At 37.7% G+C, this 18,444-nt stretch overlaps 2 protein-coding genes across 5 annotated transcripts in view; one reads left to right on the top strand and one right to left on the bottom strand.

Moving 5' to 3' along the window:
- Nucleotides 1–18,444, top strand: part of LRBA (LPS responsive beige-like anchor protein) — a 736,343-nt gene that overhangs the window by 422,384 nt on the left and 295,515 nt on the right. For all 4 annotated transcript variants that reach the window (XM_027117137.1, XM_027117135.1, XM_027117138.1 and 1 more), the window contains 2 exons: nt 7,151–7,297; nt 9,794–9,930. In XM_027117137.1, the coding sequence (XP_026972938.1) occupies nt 7,151–7,297; nt 9,794–9,930 (284 nt within the window). The remainder of the gene's footprint in view (nt 1–7,150; nt 7,298–9,793; nt 9,931–18,444) is intronic.
- MAB21L2 (mab-21 like 2) lies at nt 13,370–17,795 on the bottom strand. Its single transcript, XM_027117153.1, has one exon. It carries the CDS (start codon nt 15,040–15,042, stop codon nt 13,963–13,965), a length of 1,080 nt encoding a protein of 359 aa, XP_026972954.1. The 5' UTR covers nt 15,043–17,795; the 3' UTR covers nt 13,370–13,962.

Below are 18,444 nucleotides of genomic sequence, written 5' to 3'. Positions count from 1 at the left end.
TTTTATAATTTTTGAAAGCCAATTAAGATTTATTGATTATGGGGGAAAATGTACCTCTCCATATTAAATTGTTTTTGATTTTATAAAATAAATATTGGTTAGTTTTAGTAAGATGAGAAATAGTTTTAATTTCCCTTTTTCAGGGTATTAGTTTAACATGCAGCAGCTTATGGTTAAATGATAGTATGTAGTATACAAAGTAGATGTTTCAGGAAGGATATTAAGAATTTAGATTACAAGTCTGTGATCTTAGGTTTGGCCTCAGTCAGGCAGCTTAACCTCTTGCACTCAGCCTTAAAGAGCCATTTCTGGAAGAAAATGTCCACAATATGTCATCAGATATAACACCAAATGTGACATCAGTCCTTTAAAATAAATGATCATACAGAGAATAGTCAATAACAAAGTGATCTAAAAGCAATAATAGTTGCAGGGCCCTGCATCTTCAACTACAGGAGGTGGAGAAGGAGAAATAAGATGTAGAATTAATTGGGCCACTTTTGCTTTTAAGGTTCAAGTACTTTTTACGTGGTGCTATACATTTCAGAGTTATATATCTATTTTTATTTTTCTTTCATTTTGTTTTTGTTTTTTTGGCTTTGGTTAATGACCCTTACATTGAAAAAACTTAGCCTTTTCATAGTTTTATTCTTTTCAGTCAAAAAGATGTTACCATATGCACTTAAAATTTAATAAGTATCTTTCTGTCTTATTAACTGTCATTTAACATTGAGTTGTGAGTTCTGAAGTCTATGAATGACAATACAAATATTTTTATGAAAAATTTTCCTTTTATAGCTGGAGAGGGGGAGCTGGTTTCTAAAACTGCATATAGGCAAATTGTTAGTCCTTTATCCTGAAAGAAATAGCAGTAACTGAATTTAAAATTTGTTGTATAGATTTAATACAGAGCTTATTAAAATCATTTCAATCAAAAATAGTACATTTAACTTTGGGAAATTATAGGATTTTTCATAATGAATAAATTTTAATTTTGTTGTTGAACTTTACCTTTTAAAATAACATTATCATGTCAACTGTTTTAATGCTAAGAGTCTGATTTTTAAAAAAGATATTTATTAGCAATGCTTACTGTCATTGAATACTTAAAATCCTGTATAGGAGCAGATTTCACTGTAATTACTCTAAATAGTAATTGAAAGTTTAACGTAATATTAATGATATCTGTGTTTTATTACACACTTTTAAATTAAGAGAGAGAAGTAAAGTTTAGCATTTTATGTAATTCCATTCTATTTGGTAATATTTTATGCTAGTTTCATAATGATTAATATTTAAAGTACTCTGAAAGATTAAGAATATAAATTTAAATCTGAAATATATTTTTAAAAACTAACTAAATGTGTAGTAGATGCTTCCAATTAAGGGGATATGTTATATTTAATATAACATTTTTTGAAAAAAGGTAAAAGCTCTAACTAATCATATTTTATATACTTTTAATTTTAAATAATAAAGAACTATTAGTTTTGGAAATCAGCACACAGATTGTAGTGTGGTATTTGATGTCGGCGTAATTTATGCTAATACATTAGGTAGGTGAAGAGCTTAATTTTTTAATGTTTTATTAATTAGAGTATCTTGTAGTTGACATTCAATTTTAATTTTGTGTTAATTGTGAAACTTTTTTTTTATCCTAACTTAACTACAATAAGGAAGCTAATAAAAATAAATATATTAAGAATCAAGAATGCAAAACAAAACAGTTAATGTGATCAAAAAGCATGTGAAATCATAGAATTTATCGTGGATGAATACTATGCTTCAATGTTGAATTTGAATAATTAAAATAGATATTACTGAGGATGGTATGTCAGTTTCATACTATTTTATGACTTCTCACTTTTATTTGTAATTGATTTACAAACAGGACAGGAGACAGGACATTTTGAAAACGCAGAACCTTAAAACATCACAAACTATATTTTTATTATCAAAGGAGGACATCTAAATAGAAATACTGTTGGAGATTAGTTATGTATTTTAGTAGTACAAGCCATCTATTTTATAGATTGATTTGATTTGAAGGAAAGCCTCTGGTGTAAGGGTGGCAGAGTAAATACCTGAAGAGTGATGTTCTCTGTTCAGGCGATCAATACCAGCCCCATGACTCTACTTCTGGCTACCTTCTAGTTAAAAACAAATTTTTTAATTCTGACAATTTAATTGCCCTTCCCAAGTTCACATTAACTTGCTTGGGGAAAAGAGCTTCAGGTAATTTTTCAAAGAGAGACCCTCCTAAGTGGTTATTTATAAAAGTCATTTTGTAATGGGAGAATTCTTTAACTTTGTAGAAACTGAGTCATATTTTTAAATTAAAATTAATACTTCCTCTTATGATTAAATATACTTTATGGAAATTAGCAGCAGGAAGCAGAGGTGCGTATGTGATTCTTGAGGGCATTTTCTCCTATTTTATAGTTTTAAAATTTATTAGAAATCAGTTGTAATGATTTGTAACATTCTCCTAATGCACAGAGACCAGTTTGTCAGTTATTTATTATCAGAGCATCTTAGATCTGAAAAGAACCTAAGGCTAAAGTCTAGTCTAACTTTATTCTTTACAGATAAGGAAACTGAGGAAACAAAAGTCCAACATAATTCTTGGTAGATATAGAGCTAAATCCCAAGTTAACTGATGACTAGTCAGATTTTCTTATCATTGTGCTATGCTGTCTTCTAAAATTCATTGTTAAATATAATGGGAATTTTATATTCAAATTAAAGCCATGTAAAAAATGTTTTAAATGGTGAAAAGATTGATTTTAATTCAAACGCTAAAGCAGTTTAGCACTAGAATCCTATTGAATTTAAGACATTTTTATTTTGTAGAGAATGTGCGTGCAAATAGAAGTATATGAGGAGTATTTAACATAGTTTTAAAAGTATCTTGCAATCACATGGAATGATACAAGTAACTCATTTGATTTTCTAGGAATGACAGACCATGTAAAGATCCTAAATCATGTCATTCTCTCATATCTTCAGTAATGCCAGATACTACTGCTTCCTTCTTAGGATCAAATACACTAGGTTCTTTATCTAAAACTTTTGAGAAATCCATGATCATTAGGAGATGAACTTGGCTTGTTCTCCTAATTATCCTTTGTAGTTTCACTAATTTTTCTAGAGTAAATTTTCTTGACCTTGGAAATTGCATAAACTATAAAGGGAAATTAGTTGAGGACAATAGTTGTATATAAGGTATTCTTTATGTGTCGTGTTCAGAATAAACAGTTATGGTATGTACTGCACATCACACTAAGTGTACACTCATTTTATGTACAGTTGAGGTCACTTTGTTATCCCAGTAGTTATCTTTTTTTTTTAATTAACAAAGTGGCTAATTCTTAATGTATCAATTTTTTTTTACTATAATACGGGCTATTGATAATTCCAGTTCACTTGCACAGTGGACTTCTAAAAAGGGATTTATATATCATAGGTAGAACAGTTTTCTGTTTTAATTTTACTTACCTAGTCTGTGTTGCATAGATAAATCAACTCCTGCCCAGAGCTAGCTCTAAAGAACTTGAACTTTACATTTTGAGGACCAGCTTTTCTCTGAGCCCTCTCATTGCTCTTAGCCTCAGTGAATCACAAGTTACGTTTCAAAGAAAACATTTTTTACAGATTTCTCCAATTTTATATAACAATTGCAGTTTGGTTATTAAGTTAGGCTAAATATTAAATCCGAATAATATATGAGATTAGTGAAGGCAATTTGTTGATAGTGATATGAAAAATTTAAGCAGTTATCATGTTTGGTAATAATTTCATTAACCAGAAAAGATCTGAATCAAGCTTTAAAATTGAGCCAAAAAGTATATTTTGACTTCATCCAATTAACTTTTATACAAGTGTAGGATATATTCACAGAAAATATTAAAATAATTGATTCTTGTTTTAATGGTTGATTGAGTATAAGACAAACAAAATTTAAAAATACGCTTTTCCCAGCACATATAAATATGATAATTATCTTTTATTTTATGCTTGGGACAGTTTTGTTCTAATTTTGAAAAAAAAAGTTCTTTAGCAGAAAGCTATTAGACCACTGAGAATTGAACACCAGCGCATGTGGTGTGTATTAGAGTACTGTTGGTAATTTTACTGCTGCTAACTTAAAATCCTCAAGGGGGAGTTAATTACAGGAAAACCATTCTAAATATCAGTAAGCTGCATATTTTCCATGACAAGAGCTTTTTCAGTTGAGGTTGAACAATTCCAGAATCTGAGCTTGTAAAAATAAGTAAATAAATAAATAAAAGTGGTGTTTGTATGCATACAGTAGACCTATAGTACTTAAAATTTTTTCATAAAATTTTAATTCAAAAGCTATTGTGTTTTAATTTGTTGTCAGCATGATGAGAACATATTTAAAATTTAAAAATTTCAGTTGGAAGGGATAAATCATTTTTAGTGGTCATTGAAATGAATGTAATTTATTTACTGAGCTATTTTAAACCATTGTGTATTGCCACTGACTATTCTTACTGTCATTTTTTGTAAATGTTTTCAGATTAAAGAGTTTTTTTCCTTCTTTTTTTCTTTCAAATAAGTTTGGTGTACTTCAGGACATGTATGGCAATAATCAGAGAAAGTAATGATCGAGCTGTTGAATTTAGTTTTTTCTGATGTGTTTGGCCTATGCTCATCAAATTTAGGTTTGGAAATGAATATGTTTTTATTCTGTACTTATTTATTATAATCCTGACTTAAGCTTTTTAAAATGCATTATGAGAAATGTAAGAATTAGTAAACTAACCAGTAAATTACATATACATTCGTATTTGTATATTGGTTATTTTCACTTTCTATGGCATAGTGGTTAGAAGCCCAGATGCTGGTGCCACACTGACTGGATTTGAATCCTGACTCTACTTATCACCAGCTGTGTTGCCTTGAGCAAGTTATATAACCTCTCTGAGCCTGTTTGCTCATGTGTAAAGGAGAATTTAGCAGAGGGTATATGAGAATTGAGTTAAATGTGTAAAGTGCTTTGAATACTTTGGCACATGATAAGTGTATTTAATATTAGCATTATTATTATTATTATTTCTGCTTTGATGAAGGAATTATAAACCCAGGAAAGGAGGATGTAGCATACTGATTTTGTACTAAAATCTGACTGGCAACTGTTAATTTATTATAATTTACGTTATGACAAACTATAGAAGATGGTGATTTCTCTCGTGTTTCTCAGTGACCAATTTATTTTTAGTAAAATTGATAGTAAATTGAAAAAGATCTTGCTTGGACTAAGAGCAATGTTTGTGATTTCAAGGTAAGGAAATATAAATGCTTGAAATATAAACAATGATATAAAAACTCATACTCCTATTTTCCTAAAAATTAGTGTTTTTTGGGTATATTTCTTTATAGCATTTAAGAAAATGGAGCCATTTCAATTAGATACTTTTAGTTCTTTTCAAATATTTATTGAGACCTTCATATGTGTGCAGCATACTATGCTGTATGTGGGTATGAAGGAAAATAAGATTTTATTCATCCATAGAGAGTATTCAAAGCTAAATATAGAAAGCCTCTTCCTGTGACTTTCTTATTTAATAGAAAGCTTCTATGTTCTTTTAAGTAGTGCCATAAGTATTACATATAAATGATATACATGGTGAACTTACAATAAATATGGTAAAAATAAACTTTTACCTTTAACATTATCAAATAACCATACCTATTAAACTCAGAGAAGCTTTGATTTGTCTAGTTAACTAGGTAAGATACATGTAGTTTAACTATGTAGAATAAATTATATAGATAAATATTAGTCATGTTACTGCAAACTGAGTGCTTTATCCTTTCTGGGTTTGGGGCCTTATGCCTAGGCTAACACTGCAGTGGAGCAAAAAGCCTAGCCATCTTATTTCTATATCAATAGCTGTTGCCTGGTGGATCAGGTGCTTTACCTCTGGAATTTCCCTAGCTGGAGACTGGGAATGTCAGTAGTGTAATGAGGATTCTAAATTTCCCTTATGTGACACTATGCGCTTTTAAAACTTCCAGTCCAAAGTTAATATCTGCTTTTATGTATTTCTTAAGGAGAAAGCTGCTCAAAGCAATGGGAGTCACCTTGGAGGGATATGGGGTTTTGACGTCAGAATTTGGAGTCTCAGTGTTGACTCCTTTCAGCTGCTCCTCTGCTCCTCTTTCTGGTTCCGTTGGTGGCTGTAGGTGCTCCGCAGAGCTGCTTCTTTACTCTCTATATTTGCTGTACCCTTTCCCTCCTTCCTTCCCTTCGGCTGCCTTGTCACAGTGCCTTTGAGTCTGGCGCTGCTGCTCTCCACAGGCTGCTCCAGTTCAGGCGGTGTGAGGCTCTTTGCCCAGATGCCTCTCATCCCAGGCTTTCTGTTATGTTTGCCCCCGGGGTGTCTTAGCCCTTTAGTTTAAACACATGGAGGAGGTGGTGTTTGAGCCTCCACTTAGTTTCCACACTGCCTTGCTCTTGGAAATTTGTATAAGGGCTGGAGTAGGGCTGTGGGTGGGGTGAAATGTGGGCAAGGTTAGCGTGAAGGAAAGAGGGAGGATGGAGTAAGAGGAAGAGCATGCCGCTTCTAAGAGCTGCTGTAGCTTTATTAGTGTCAGATATGGCTGCAGAATCTCGCCTAAATCCTCACTGGCTGTGGATCTCTCTTAGCTCTGTATTTATGCATTCTCCTTCACAGCCACACCCCAACCATTTTAGAATGTTTGTCGTTATAATATTATTCACAGGAATAAATCAGTATTCCTTGTTTTTCAGTGTTAAGCAGGTATTGTTTCCAAAACTAAGTTCTGATTTTTTTTTCTACTAACAAATTTCAAAACAATGTGCTGCTTTTGAACCCTCTTCTGCCCTAAATATAAGTAAATAAAAGGCTTAGTGAGCAGTGCAAGGGTCAGATTTAATGGGATTAGGGTTCTTGTTCAAGGTAACATTAGACTAGGTTTGGGGAATCATGGTTGTCAGAAGGAGCGTGTGGGCCATCCTGATCACTTTCCCCACCCTGGATGACTCTGGGTAAAAACAATTGACCATTTTGGGCCACCTATCCTTACCTCGGTTCCCTGCCCCTCGGCCATGGTGCTCTTCCCAGACCTGATGGACAGCTTTGTTTCCTTTTCATTTCAGCTGCAGATGAAGATATTCTTGCTAAAGGAAAACAGTCCATCAAGAGTCAGGCTTTAGGAAATCAGAACTCAGAAAACGAGATCCTCCTGGAAGGCGACGACGATACTCTGTCATCCGTGGACGAGAAAGATTTAGAGAATCCCACCGGTAAATTCAGGGGTCATGCACATACTTCAGCTAGCTCTGAGCCAACATGCATCTAATTACTTACTTTTTCAGCTCTGCCTGAAAAAGCAGGACTACCAGCTTTACACCCACAATTACATTAAATGAAGATTGTTTTTGTTCTTCTAAACATTTCCCCCCAATCTTCAGTAGTTTCCCTGTCATTTTTCTATTCTGTTTACCCTACTCATCTTTTTCTTTTATGAATAATCTTTACTGAAAAAGAAAAAAAGTACAAAAACAGCAACAACAAAACAAACTTGCTTTACCCATCTAATGGGAGTTAACTAATCTCTACAAAATGAGAGCTGTAAGTAAAATTATGCCAGTTGCTTTGTAAATAAAGCTTGGAGGTAGATGAGCTATTTGCTTTGATATACAGGTCTTAGGGAACATGCTGCATATACACTTAACTCTCAAAAAATCCATTCCAAGAATGCTATGGCTTTTCACAGGATTCACATATTTTATCTGATGTAGCAATTTTTGATTTGCGCTCTGCAGATTTTCAGTTTTACTTCCCTTATGGGAAAAAATCTCTTGTTTAGCTTGAAATTTTAGTCATTCATTAAATACCTTTTTTTCTTTAATGCCTGTGGCTCTGTCCCTCAAGGAGGAAAGTCTGAAAGATTCTACATCTTCAATAGATGAAAGTTACATAATCTACTATTTTGATAATTTAAAAGGCATGAAAAATCTTTTATTTAGTGACATATCTGCAACCATGAAATGAATGATAATGAAAAGCAAAAACAGGTGATGGCATCTTCTCTGATGGTAAATCTCTCTGTAAAGTAAAATAAAATTAATTGGAGCTTACTGTTAAGGGATTTGGGGCAGGAGTAGAGAGTAAGGTGGACACTGCTATTCTCTGGTCTTTTCCTTCACATCCATTTACTCATTTCCTCCTTCTTTATTTTGCTTCTATTCTTGCTACTAGTAATACATTCATACAGTAATAGAGGTGAAAGGGGAGTTTAATTATATAATCTTGACAATGGAAATAGGATTAAGAAGTAATCCACACTAATAAAGTGGTGTGGGTTAGAAATGAAGTGGAAATTGTCAGGGGTCTTCTGTAGGACCTAGGCTGCCCTAGCTCCTGCAGCTGTCTGCTTACCCTGTAATTGAATGTCTGAGAATGATTGAAAAAATGTTATTTCTTCTCAGGATTACATGCTAATGTACGGAGGGCAAAGGAGACAGCAAAAGAACACATAGCTGCTTATTTCATCCATTTATAGGGATGAGCTTTGGGAAATCATGGCTGTTCTGCAGTTATCTGCTGCCCATCTGCAAATACAATGTATTTGTACATTGGGAATAGAGGGCAAAACCTGCTCTGATCTCTGCAGAGCATCCCTCCTATTGTCCCGCTGGCACACATTAAGATTGATGTGAGATTAAGGACCAACACCCTTCTAACAATCGATGGAAATGTCAATTCATCTGAATTTTGAAACACTTATTCACCCATTGATTACCTGAATAGGTGTACCATGTTTATAGGCACTATATTAATTCAGAACTATAAATGCCAATCTTGTCTTGCTGTTTTTGTCACCTATAGGATTTTTACAATGAGGAATTTACATGGGATTTCAAAAACTTACTACATCTCTCTGTACATAAATATATATATGTATAATTATTATTTTTAGTCCTTATTTTAGGTTTGGCTCTAATATACTTTATGTTCTTCTATCTATAGTGAATCTATTGTTTTCAGTAGCAGGCTGATTTGTCTTTTTGATAAGCCCTGTGGAGATTTGATTATTCCAATAAAAATTCATTCACTTGGAAACCCACCCTCCAGCTGTTTACTCCCAGAGTCCCTGAACTACACTAATAGTAGATTTGGACGCATTGAACAATATTGAACAATGGAAAGGCAGGCTTGGAAAAGAAGTATTTTTACCAATCTTTCGTGGGGTAAAGTTGTTATGGAAGAGGTTTTGTGCCAACCTGGCACAAAATCTTTATCAGAGAATATGGTTTAACGTTTCTCACTTCATTAATAAGCTAGTAATCTTTCTGTAATCATGCCTCAGCCAAACTCTAAGCTAACCTCTGGCCTTAGAAGCCTATTGAGTCTTCCTTGCTCCTGGTTGTTTTTCTATGTTGTTTGATAGCCTGAGGCTTGTTTTCTAAATGGAATGTGGATGGACTTATTTAGGCAGAGCCACCTTCTAACCAGGAGATCAGACCAAAGCTAGGCCGACTCCCTATAAAATAATTGAATCCTAGTTTACTGTTATCATAAACCGCCTATTATAGATCTCTTAGTATGAGAACCCTAACTTTGCATTTTCAGAGGGAGATTTGGAGTGGACAGAATTTGTAAGTGTAAAAGGGGTAAGCAGGCAATTTGGTGCTAGAGGCGAGAATTTAAAATTAAATGAAATTTCTGCCTGAATCCACTTGATTTTTTGAAAAATATCATTCCAACTTGTTTGGCTTGTCTTTTCCTTTTGGCAGGTCCTGTTAGCCTGAGCACACCAGCTCAGCTTGTGGCCCCCTCTGTTGTAGTAAAGGGCACTCTTTCTGTCACCTCCTCCGAACTCTATTTTGAGGTGGATGAAGAAGACCCTAACTTCAAGAAAATTGATCCCAAGGTGAGGAATGGGTTTCATTTTATGGAATTTTTTTTTTTTTATCATGGGAAAGAGTGTGTGTGTGTGTGTGTGTGTGGCTGCTGCTGGGTAGGACTGACATTAATAAACTATGATAGAAATAGTTTGAATTTCTTGATGAATTGCTTCTGCCTATATGCAAGGCAACTATCTCTTTTAGCTTATGATTCCCTTACCAGCTAGTTAGATTATTGAAGTTCATTTAGATTCAAAAACAATTTCCATTTAATTGCATTTATCATTAGCTCATTCAGGTGTGGGGGGAGAACCTCAGGGAATATCGTCTATAAAATATATTTTGCCTCAAAGGGTCCGGGTGAATTAAGCTACAAAATTCAGTGAGATCGAGAGTGGAATTATTTTGTTTAGCCTTTATATTTTTCTGGATATAATACCAATATATCACTCTCCTTGCTTTGTCCTCCTGACTTACTACTCTGACATGCATGCAAGCATGGCTTGTATGTGCGAGATACCTCTTTTTCCCATTACCTGTAGTCAATTTTACAAGGTATTACATAAATTCCTATTCTTAAATGAAAATGTAATTTCCCCTTTAAAATGTATTTCTGATTACTTTTCAGACCTTGGCAGCTTTATTTTACTAAGAGACATTTTGGCATAGCCATAAAGCCAAAATTAGGTTTATTTCATGAAAGTGAATGGTAGAATTTGTTCTGTCTCTTTTAAAATTAGCAAAATAAGCAACCTGTAGAAAGAGAAGAGGTTTTAAAAAAAATGGAGTAATTTCTTTTACAGGCTGTTAGCTAGTGTGTGTGTGTGTGTGTGTGTGTGTGTGTGTCCACACACATGTAATTGTTTTCTGAGTTTATTGGTAGGAAATTCTTTGATTTGGGAATCATGTGAATTATTAAATTTTAGTGACTTAGAAGTATTTCAAAGTCATTCATAATGAAAATGTTATAATTTTATGAAAAACTTTACAAACAAATCATATCTTGTCTTATGCATGTTTTTAGCACTTGGGTTCAGCATTGCTGCTTTTATTAAGACTGGACTTTACCGACTATGTGAAAGGAAGTCTATGCTGAAACTGATTGTTTTGAGTTTAAGAATGTAGCTAATCCAATGTAGAGAAAACTTTAATTCTGAAATTATATCAGCTAGAAAAATTTTCTACTTTGTTGTATGGCTGAAATGTCTGAAAATGTATTTTAGTTTCTTTAGGAAAGGAAGGTAACCAAAATTACTCAAACTCTCTAATTTATGGTAATTTGTGAGTTAGGCCGAAATTTAATTCAGAATACTATTTATTCTATTATGCTTTTAGACATACATGGCTTAAAATCTAAAATGTGATTTGTTTTAAACATATCTAATGAATTGTCCTCGTTATTAAAACCCCTGCCAATCTTTGTGATTAGGATCTTTGAAGTTATTGACTCCTTTTGGGGAAAGTTATAACTTCTGTTTCTGTCTGATCTTATTCTGTACAGCATCATTAAATTAATTTTTTTCCCTGCTGCTTGTGCAATACAGGATCTTTGAGCCTAGACACAGAAATGGTCTGTACTGCTGCAACCTGCCTAATGTTACAGAAATCAAAACTTTTGCTAATTTATATTCTCAAAAATTTTTCAGCCCATTATTGGAAGAATTTTTGATTTTGTATAGACGTTGGTGTTTAAGGTATTTTGTAAATGAGGACACTGGAGTGTTTTTCTTTTTTTGTTGGTGATACCTGCATTAAATTAAATAAGGATGGAAAAAAAGATATTGAATTGGGGAATTTTTATTTCTCCTTGTCAAGACTTAAAACTTTTTCTCTGGGATAGTTGGAGGGAGATATGTGTCTAATGCTTTAAATACTTTTGTGAGTGAAAAAACAGTCATTTAAAAATGTCATTTATATCTTTTAAACTAAACACTGTGCCCTTAAGTAATTTCTTTGTAAATGTAAGCACCTAGTACTTGCTTTGAAATTGTTCTTAAAAAAATCAGAACATTTTCCCTAGAGAATAAGTTCATTTGTATTATTCAAAAAATTAGTATATTTGTCTGAACCAGTTAGTGTTACAGTGAGTTTATTCTACATCTGCAGGAAGAGAGACCTGAAAAAGATATAGCATAGGTTGAAAGAGTAGAGATGATTTCAGAACTGATAAGATCACAGTTTATATTTCTAACTCAGAACTATTTTTACTACGGAATTTTTACCTAGGAATCTTAAAACTTAAGCCTGTTTTATCAAGTGAACTAGGCACCAGAGCTCTGAGTAGCTCCCTTGTTTTTCATCCACCTCTGCTATCCTGCCGCTCATCCCTCCATACACTGCCTCCCCCACTCAGACTTCTTCCTCTGATCTTTAAAATTGCTTTTTAGAACACTTTTCTTTGTATCTCTCATTCCTGGATTTTCCCAGTAGGTTAAAAAAGTGGGCTAATTCAAAGAATAAATTTTAAATATTAAAGGGTAACATCTGACATGGATTCGGTACCTGTGCCTCTCATTAACATATGTAATGGAGGATAGTTACCTCCAGCATAAAGAAGAGGAACCAGTTCCTTTGGGATGCTTTCAGTTTTACTAATTATTTTATTTTTGTAATCAGATATTTCCTTATATTAAAAAGGAACGTTTGTTGAAGTTGAAACGTTGAAATGAATACACTGGATTGTTACCTTAGAAAAGCAGAAAAAGGAGGAACATACTTTTCTTATATTTAATTTTTCTTTGGTTATAAAATAGTATTAAAACCTTTTTTATTTAAATTGAGTATAAGCTACTTCTGAATAATTCTGGGACTTTGATTAAAAATGATCATAGTTACAGCATTTATAACAAGCCATTTAAAAACTTGAAGTAATTTATACATCTGAATTGTTCGTATCACCATTTGCTGGGGAAAAGGAATATGGCTATATCCATTTTATCCTCTTTTAATGTAACTGATTTAATTGTTAAGTTTTATTATTTAAAACTTGAAGAGGACAAATGATTGAAGGATGAGTATAACTCATTGTGTTAACTATTCAGAAAAGGTCCATAAATGTTTCTTTTATAATTCAGACTCAGAGTGCATTTTTTTTAAGATTATGGCATGAGAGAGCAAATATCTTAATTTTTAATGTGAAAAAACTTTTCTTGTAAAAATTAGGATCAAAATCAGTTCTTCCATACAAAATCTGTTCTTTCAAGTGTGAAATAAGATTTTACTTTTAGTCTTAAAATCTACAGAACAAACATATATTATAGTTGTGTAAAATTAATATTTTCTCTTTTCTAAAGATTTTGGTGGGAACTTGAATCGTTAAATCTACAAAATGTGCTGCATTTGTAAATTTTGCAAACGAGAGTTAAAATGGAAGCTTCTTGCATTCCTCAAGTTCATATCTCTATATTGTAAATAATAAATTGTGATCTCACCTTCCTTCATTTAAGAACAATCCACAAACAGTCATTTACAATGTAAAGTAGTATTTTTATTACTGTTTTCAACAAGACTGCTTAGGGTGAGGGAAGAGGTGCGGGGGAGGAAGGGGCACATCTGACATTGGCACTGAGATACATTTAACATCAGCAAAACTTTGTTTAAAAGAGAAATTTTACATATAATTAAATACTTTTTTTTCACTTGGTGACAACATTCAGGCAACCCAAAACAAATTGGAGAGAGAGACAGAGAGACAGAGACAGAATGAAGAGGGGGAGAGAAGGAAAAGGGAGAAACTACTATATTTTGATTGAAAATGTACCTTGGGTTTCATTTTGTTGTGGCAAAGCCCGATTGCTTCTGTTGTGTGACCTTTTAAATTCACATTGTTTGGAAGAGAAGGATCACTTTTGTGCAAGAATGTGATTTTGTGTGTTTGGTTGGTTTGCTCTTCTTTTGTTTGCTTGTTAATTAAGGAAGTCTTCTGCCAGGTTCCCGTTTCTCTTAGGTGGCTTACATAAAAGTCTGTGTCTGGAGTTTCCGCTGTTTGTCGCCGAGTTGTGTGTTGTGTGTTTGAGAGCATTCCTGTTTGTGTCGCTTTTCAAGCAGTCCCCAGCACCCTATAGTTTGTCCAGGCTTTTGGGATTGGTGAGAATTTCCCTGGCCAACCTCCAGGTCTGCTTGGCAGCGCTCTCCAGGGCCGAGTGGGGCTTGCCCTGGAAAAGGTCGAGGTTGGGCAGAAAGTAGTGAGGGCAGCGGCGGCACTGCAGGCAGGAGATGAGCTGCAGCAGGATGCCGTTGAGCCGATCTCCGAGGCACGCCTCGTCCCAGTCCGTTTCCCGCGGGTGCTTCTCGCACTCGTACAGCAGCAACGTCTTCATGTGGTAGTTATTGAGCGGCTGGCCAGGCAGCTCCAGGTGGCGGTCCCGCAGCGTCTTCAGCACCGAGAGACACTTGTTTCGGCAGCCGCCCATCAGCAGGCGGTTCTCAGCCTCTCCGAACTGCAGCACCCAGGCGTCGCTCTCCGCAGAGCTCTGCTTGCCGGTCAGCGAGTAGCACTCCTTAGAGAGCAAGTTGAACCCTTCGGCCTTGACCTCCGCCACCCGATTGGGGCCGGGCCAGGGGATGTGGGGCATAGGCCACTGTGCAGCACTGCGAGGCCAGATACCGGTGCACTTGAACGCCGGAGTGATTTGCACCACGTAGCGCTCCCTGATGCGCAACTTGACCTCGCTGGTATCCGCGATCATCTTGACCACATCCCGGTAGCTGCACTTGTCCACCGCCTGAGCCACCAGCGTCTGGAAACGTGAGCGGATCTTGCGCGCCGAGAGGTAGCCGGACGCTGTGATGAACTCGACCCAGAGAGACATGCTCCGCTTCCGCCCATCGCTCAGTTTGAGCACTGCGCAGCCGGGCAGTGAGCCGTCGTCCACGAAGTTGAAGACGCCCATCTGGTTTAGGTAGAGCACCACCTCGAATTCTGTGGGCGAGATGACCTCCAGCCCCTCGTAGCGGGCATCGATCTCGCTCAGGGAGCTGATGAAGCGAGGCTCCTGCACCTCCACTTCCTTTAGCACGTCCGAGACCACCTTACAGACCTCTCGGATGGTCTTGGCGATGGCCGCCTTGCGCGCTTGGCAGCGCTCAGTGTAGTATTTATTGAGCTGGTAAACCAGCTTGGCCTGAGCGGCGATCATGTTGGGGCACAGGTCCGGGCTGTACACCGGCGTCTCGCAGTACGTTGAGGGATCCAAGGCTCACGTGCTGGTGGTGGCCCTGCGGCTTGCGAAAGAGGCGCTGCGCTCCCCTAAGCCCCACTTTCACTCTTGTTTCCACCTGGGCTGCCCGGCTGATGCTTCAGCCGTCTAGCTCTTTCCTTCCCCTCTTTTGAAAGCTTTTTTCTTCTCCAGAAAATAAGGAAAAAAGAAAAAAAAAAAGGATGATCTTTGAAAAAGAAAAGTACCTGCTGGGACTTTTTTGCTTTCTCTTGATATGTGAAATAAAGATGTGCCTGCGGGCGAGATGAAGGGGAGCGGGGTGGGGAGACAGGGTGAGAGAGAAAAATTCAGGTTACCAAGAGGTTAGGCTTAGACGTCTGCAGCGGAGATGGCCCAGGAATCTGGAAATGAGGTCTTTTAAATGCCAAAGTAAATTTAAAAATAAAAGCGAAACATTCAGTGTTTCATTCTTAAACTTCTCTCCCACGCTGGTAGCACTTCTTTATTCAGATTAGGTGAGTGCTTTTCTCCTCACCCTCCCCCAGATGGAAGGTGAAGGGTGTAATTAATGTCCAGAGAGCGGCGAAGTGCAACTCAGTCCGCAGCACACTCAGAGGTTCGCAGATGCCCCGCACTCTCAGCGTGTAGGTCTGGTCTCTTCTCAGGGGGTCCTGTTGTAGCGGTTTTCCTCTTTTCCTACTGGAGGCGTTGTTTGGACTGGGTTGGTTTGTTTGCAGTGCGTTCTTCTTGTCTTTCTCTAGGTGCAAACCGCTGGAAGTTGTTTGATACTCATTTCTGCTTCGTAATTTATAATTTTGGCCGTCACAAAATCTATTTTAGTGTGACGAAGTCGTTGCTTGCGTTGCATCTGGGGTTTAGTTATAACGATTCGAGGGTTTTTCTTCTCCTCCCCCTTTAGGTTGCTTGTGCAGATTCCACTTTCTGAGTCGCCTCTCCCTCCGATGTCTCTCTTTCCCTCTCCCTCCTAATCTCTCTTCCTCTCTCTCCCCCTCCCTTCCTTTCTCTCCCTCCCTTTCTCTTTCCCTCTTTCTCTCTCTCACCCCACCCCCCAGCACCTCTCTCTCTCTCTCTCTCTCTCTCTCTCTCTCTCTCTCTCGTTGCAGTTTCCTGGAGTTATTTAGTTTATGAATGGTCCTGGGCCATCATGAGGGGGGTGGAGCTTCAGTTCCTACAATCGCTGTTGGAGCTGTCAGTGCTTTAGCCAATCCGAGAGAGAAGACAGGCATGCTTGGCAAACGGTAGCAGCCACCGCTGCACTTGATAAAGAAAGGGGGTAAAGAGAGAAGTAAGAAAATAGGAAGAGATAGTAGAAGTCAAATGCTCACACACATTTTGCAGCCCCCTCTTCTTTATCCTCCTCTCTTATCAATTGCAAGGAAGAAAAAGAGAGTGTATAGAGAAGGGACTTCTTGGAGATGGCTGGAATGACTCAAGGGAGAGTAGCAGTGGTTCAGAAAGGTTCACTTTTTTTTTTTCTATCAACATTGTGAAGAAGGTGCAAAAGCTAACAAAATTACTTTCGCTTGAAGGCAAATGGGAGGAGGAAGGGAAATCTGGGAAAGGACCTAAATTTTTCTAGATTTTTTCCTTAGGCAAAGTCTTCCTCCCTTTTCTTCCCCTCCCCTCCCATTGTTGCTAAGAGCCAGAGCAATTGCTGTATATGTGCGCCAGTTGGGGGTGGGGGGAGTGGACATGGGGTGAGAGTTTATAATCGTAAATCTCTTTTCAGTAATTTCCATATGCTGTTGAAAAATGAGGCAGGACAAAAATGGTACAAGCACCTTGTTTGATAATTACTTCATAATTAAGATTCAGATATATTTAATGTTATTACTTTATTGTTACAAGGAGTAACTTGTTATCAGAGAGAAAATATGTTTAAGTTGTGAGAAATGGTGCAGATTTATATATGGTAAAATTTTGTTGGATATACTTTTTAAATAAGCCACTAAAATTATTTTAAACTTAATAAAAATGAAGGGAAGTAAATATGAACCTGATTTAAAGTTTTCTTAAAATGTTAATGTTGTAAATCTAATTTTGAGTATATTTTCAGGCAGTAGAGAATTTCATTTGTAAACTCATTTTATTTTCATAATTGACTCTTGCTTTTAAAAGACTTCACTGCTGCAAAAATCTATAACTATCCTGTTATTGATTACACAGATGGCTTCACTCCTCCCTTGGCATTTCAGTGAAACTCATGCATGTGCTTTTAGTATATGTATTATACTTTCGAGCTGTACCATGGTAGCTTTTAGGTACTTTTGGTTGAAAGAGCTGTAACAGTGTTTCTGATTTGCTTAGAATTTATGTTTGAACCTCAGGTGTGTGGATTCTGAGTCTTTTTAAGACAAATCAAGTAGATGGGAATGTTTTTAGTTAGAGTTTGGACGTTATGTACTCCGATAATGCTGTAACAAAGAAAATCTATAAGCCGGTTGTGCGAAGACTTCATTTTGCAAAACCTGGTATGCGGCTTTTGCAAAACCCCGTGGGAAGGCTTGACTTGCTGTCTTAAGGCTGAACCAGATGAACCTGAATTCAGTTGCATAGGGAAAGTTTGTTTCATCAGGTACTTGACGGCAGACGCTTGGACCTCCTTGGTTCGTTCTTACACATCTGGTGCGGACTACTGGTATCTTGTCACCCCTTCAGTCTCGTAGCGACATGTCTCTTCCTAAAGAACTTTGTCCTTTTTTCCTTCTTTTCATCAAGTCGGCATTGTTACCAGGGATGTCTTCAGTGGCCAGGAGTTGAGACGAACAGTCGCGTCCGCGGGACTCCGGGGCGCAGAGCTTTAGTGACTTCTCGGGAGTCTCAGCGGCGCCGGCGGCCGCGGGCTCCGGCGGGCTCCGGCGTGCGTGCGGCTGGCGTCGGACCCCGGGTGGCAGGAGGATGTACGCGAGCCGGCGCCTTCAGGGTCCGCGCGTGTGGGACGCCCAGGCTCTGCCGGCACCCCGGCGATTGGCCACGAGGCCACAGTGGCGCTCTGGGAACTGTTACTGGCAGGAGGGGCACTTTGCGGCGGGGAGTGGTGTGAACGCCAGAAGAGGATCCCGCGCGGCTTCTCCCGAGGGCAGTTACTGGGCGGAGACTGGTGGCGGGGTGAGAGGGTGAGGAGCTTCCTTCCCCCCGCCCCGACCCTCGCCCCCGGTTGGAGCCGGTGAGGCCTCGCGCGTGGACCGGCCGGGCCCGCGACGCCCCAGGGAGTGTTTGCAGAAGGCCCCGGGGTGACGGCGTCATCCCTCCTCCGCGCTCCCGCGCCCGCGGGCAGGCGCCCAGCACCCAGCGCCCTCTGTCCGCACGCCCTTCTCGTGTGGGGCGGCCTCGGCCGCGCGGGTCTTGGCGCCACCACTC

This window comes from Aethalodelphis obliquidens, unplaced genomic scaffold (assembly GCF_003676395.1).
Source record: "Aethalodelphis obliquidens isolate GAN/ISIS:26980383/991018 unplaced genomic scaffold, ASM367639v1 scaffold17, whole genome shotgun sequence".
NCBI lineage: Eukaryota > Metazoa > Chordata > Mammalia > Artiodactyla > Delphinidae > Aethalodelphis > Aethalodelphis obliquidens.
Note: the sequence above shows the minus strand (reverse complement) of the source record. Positions and strands in the feature narration are given on the sequence as shown.

What these genes read in the sequence shown, in the direction of transcription:
- MAB21L2 (XM_027117153.1), bottom strand. Translation starts at nt 15,042, where the DNA reads ATGATCGCCGCTCAGGCCAAGCTGGTTTACCAGCTCAATAAATACTAC.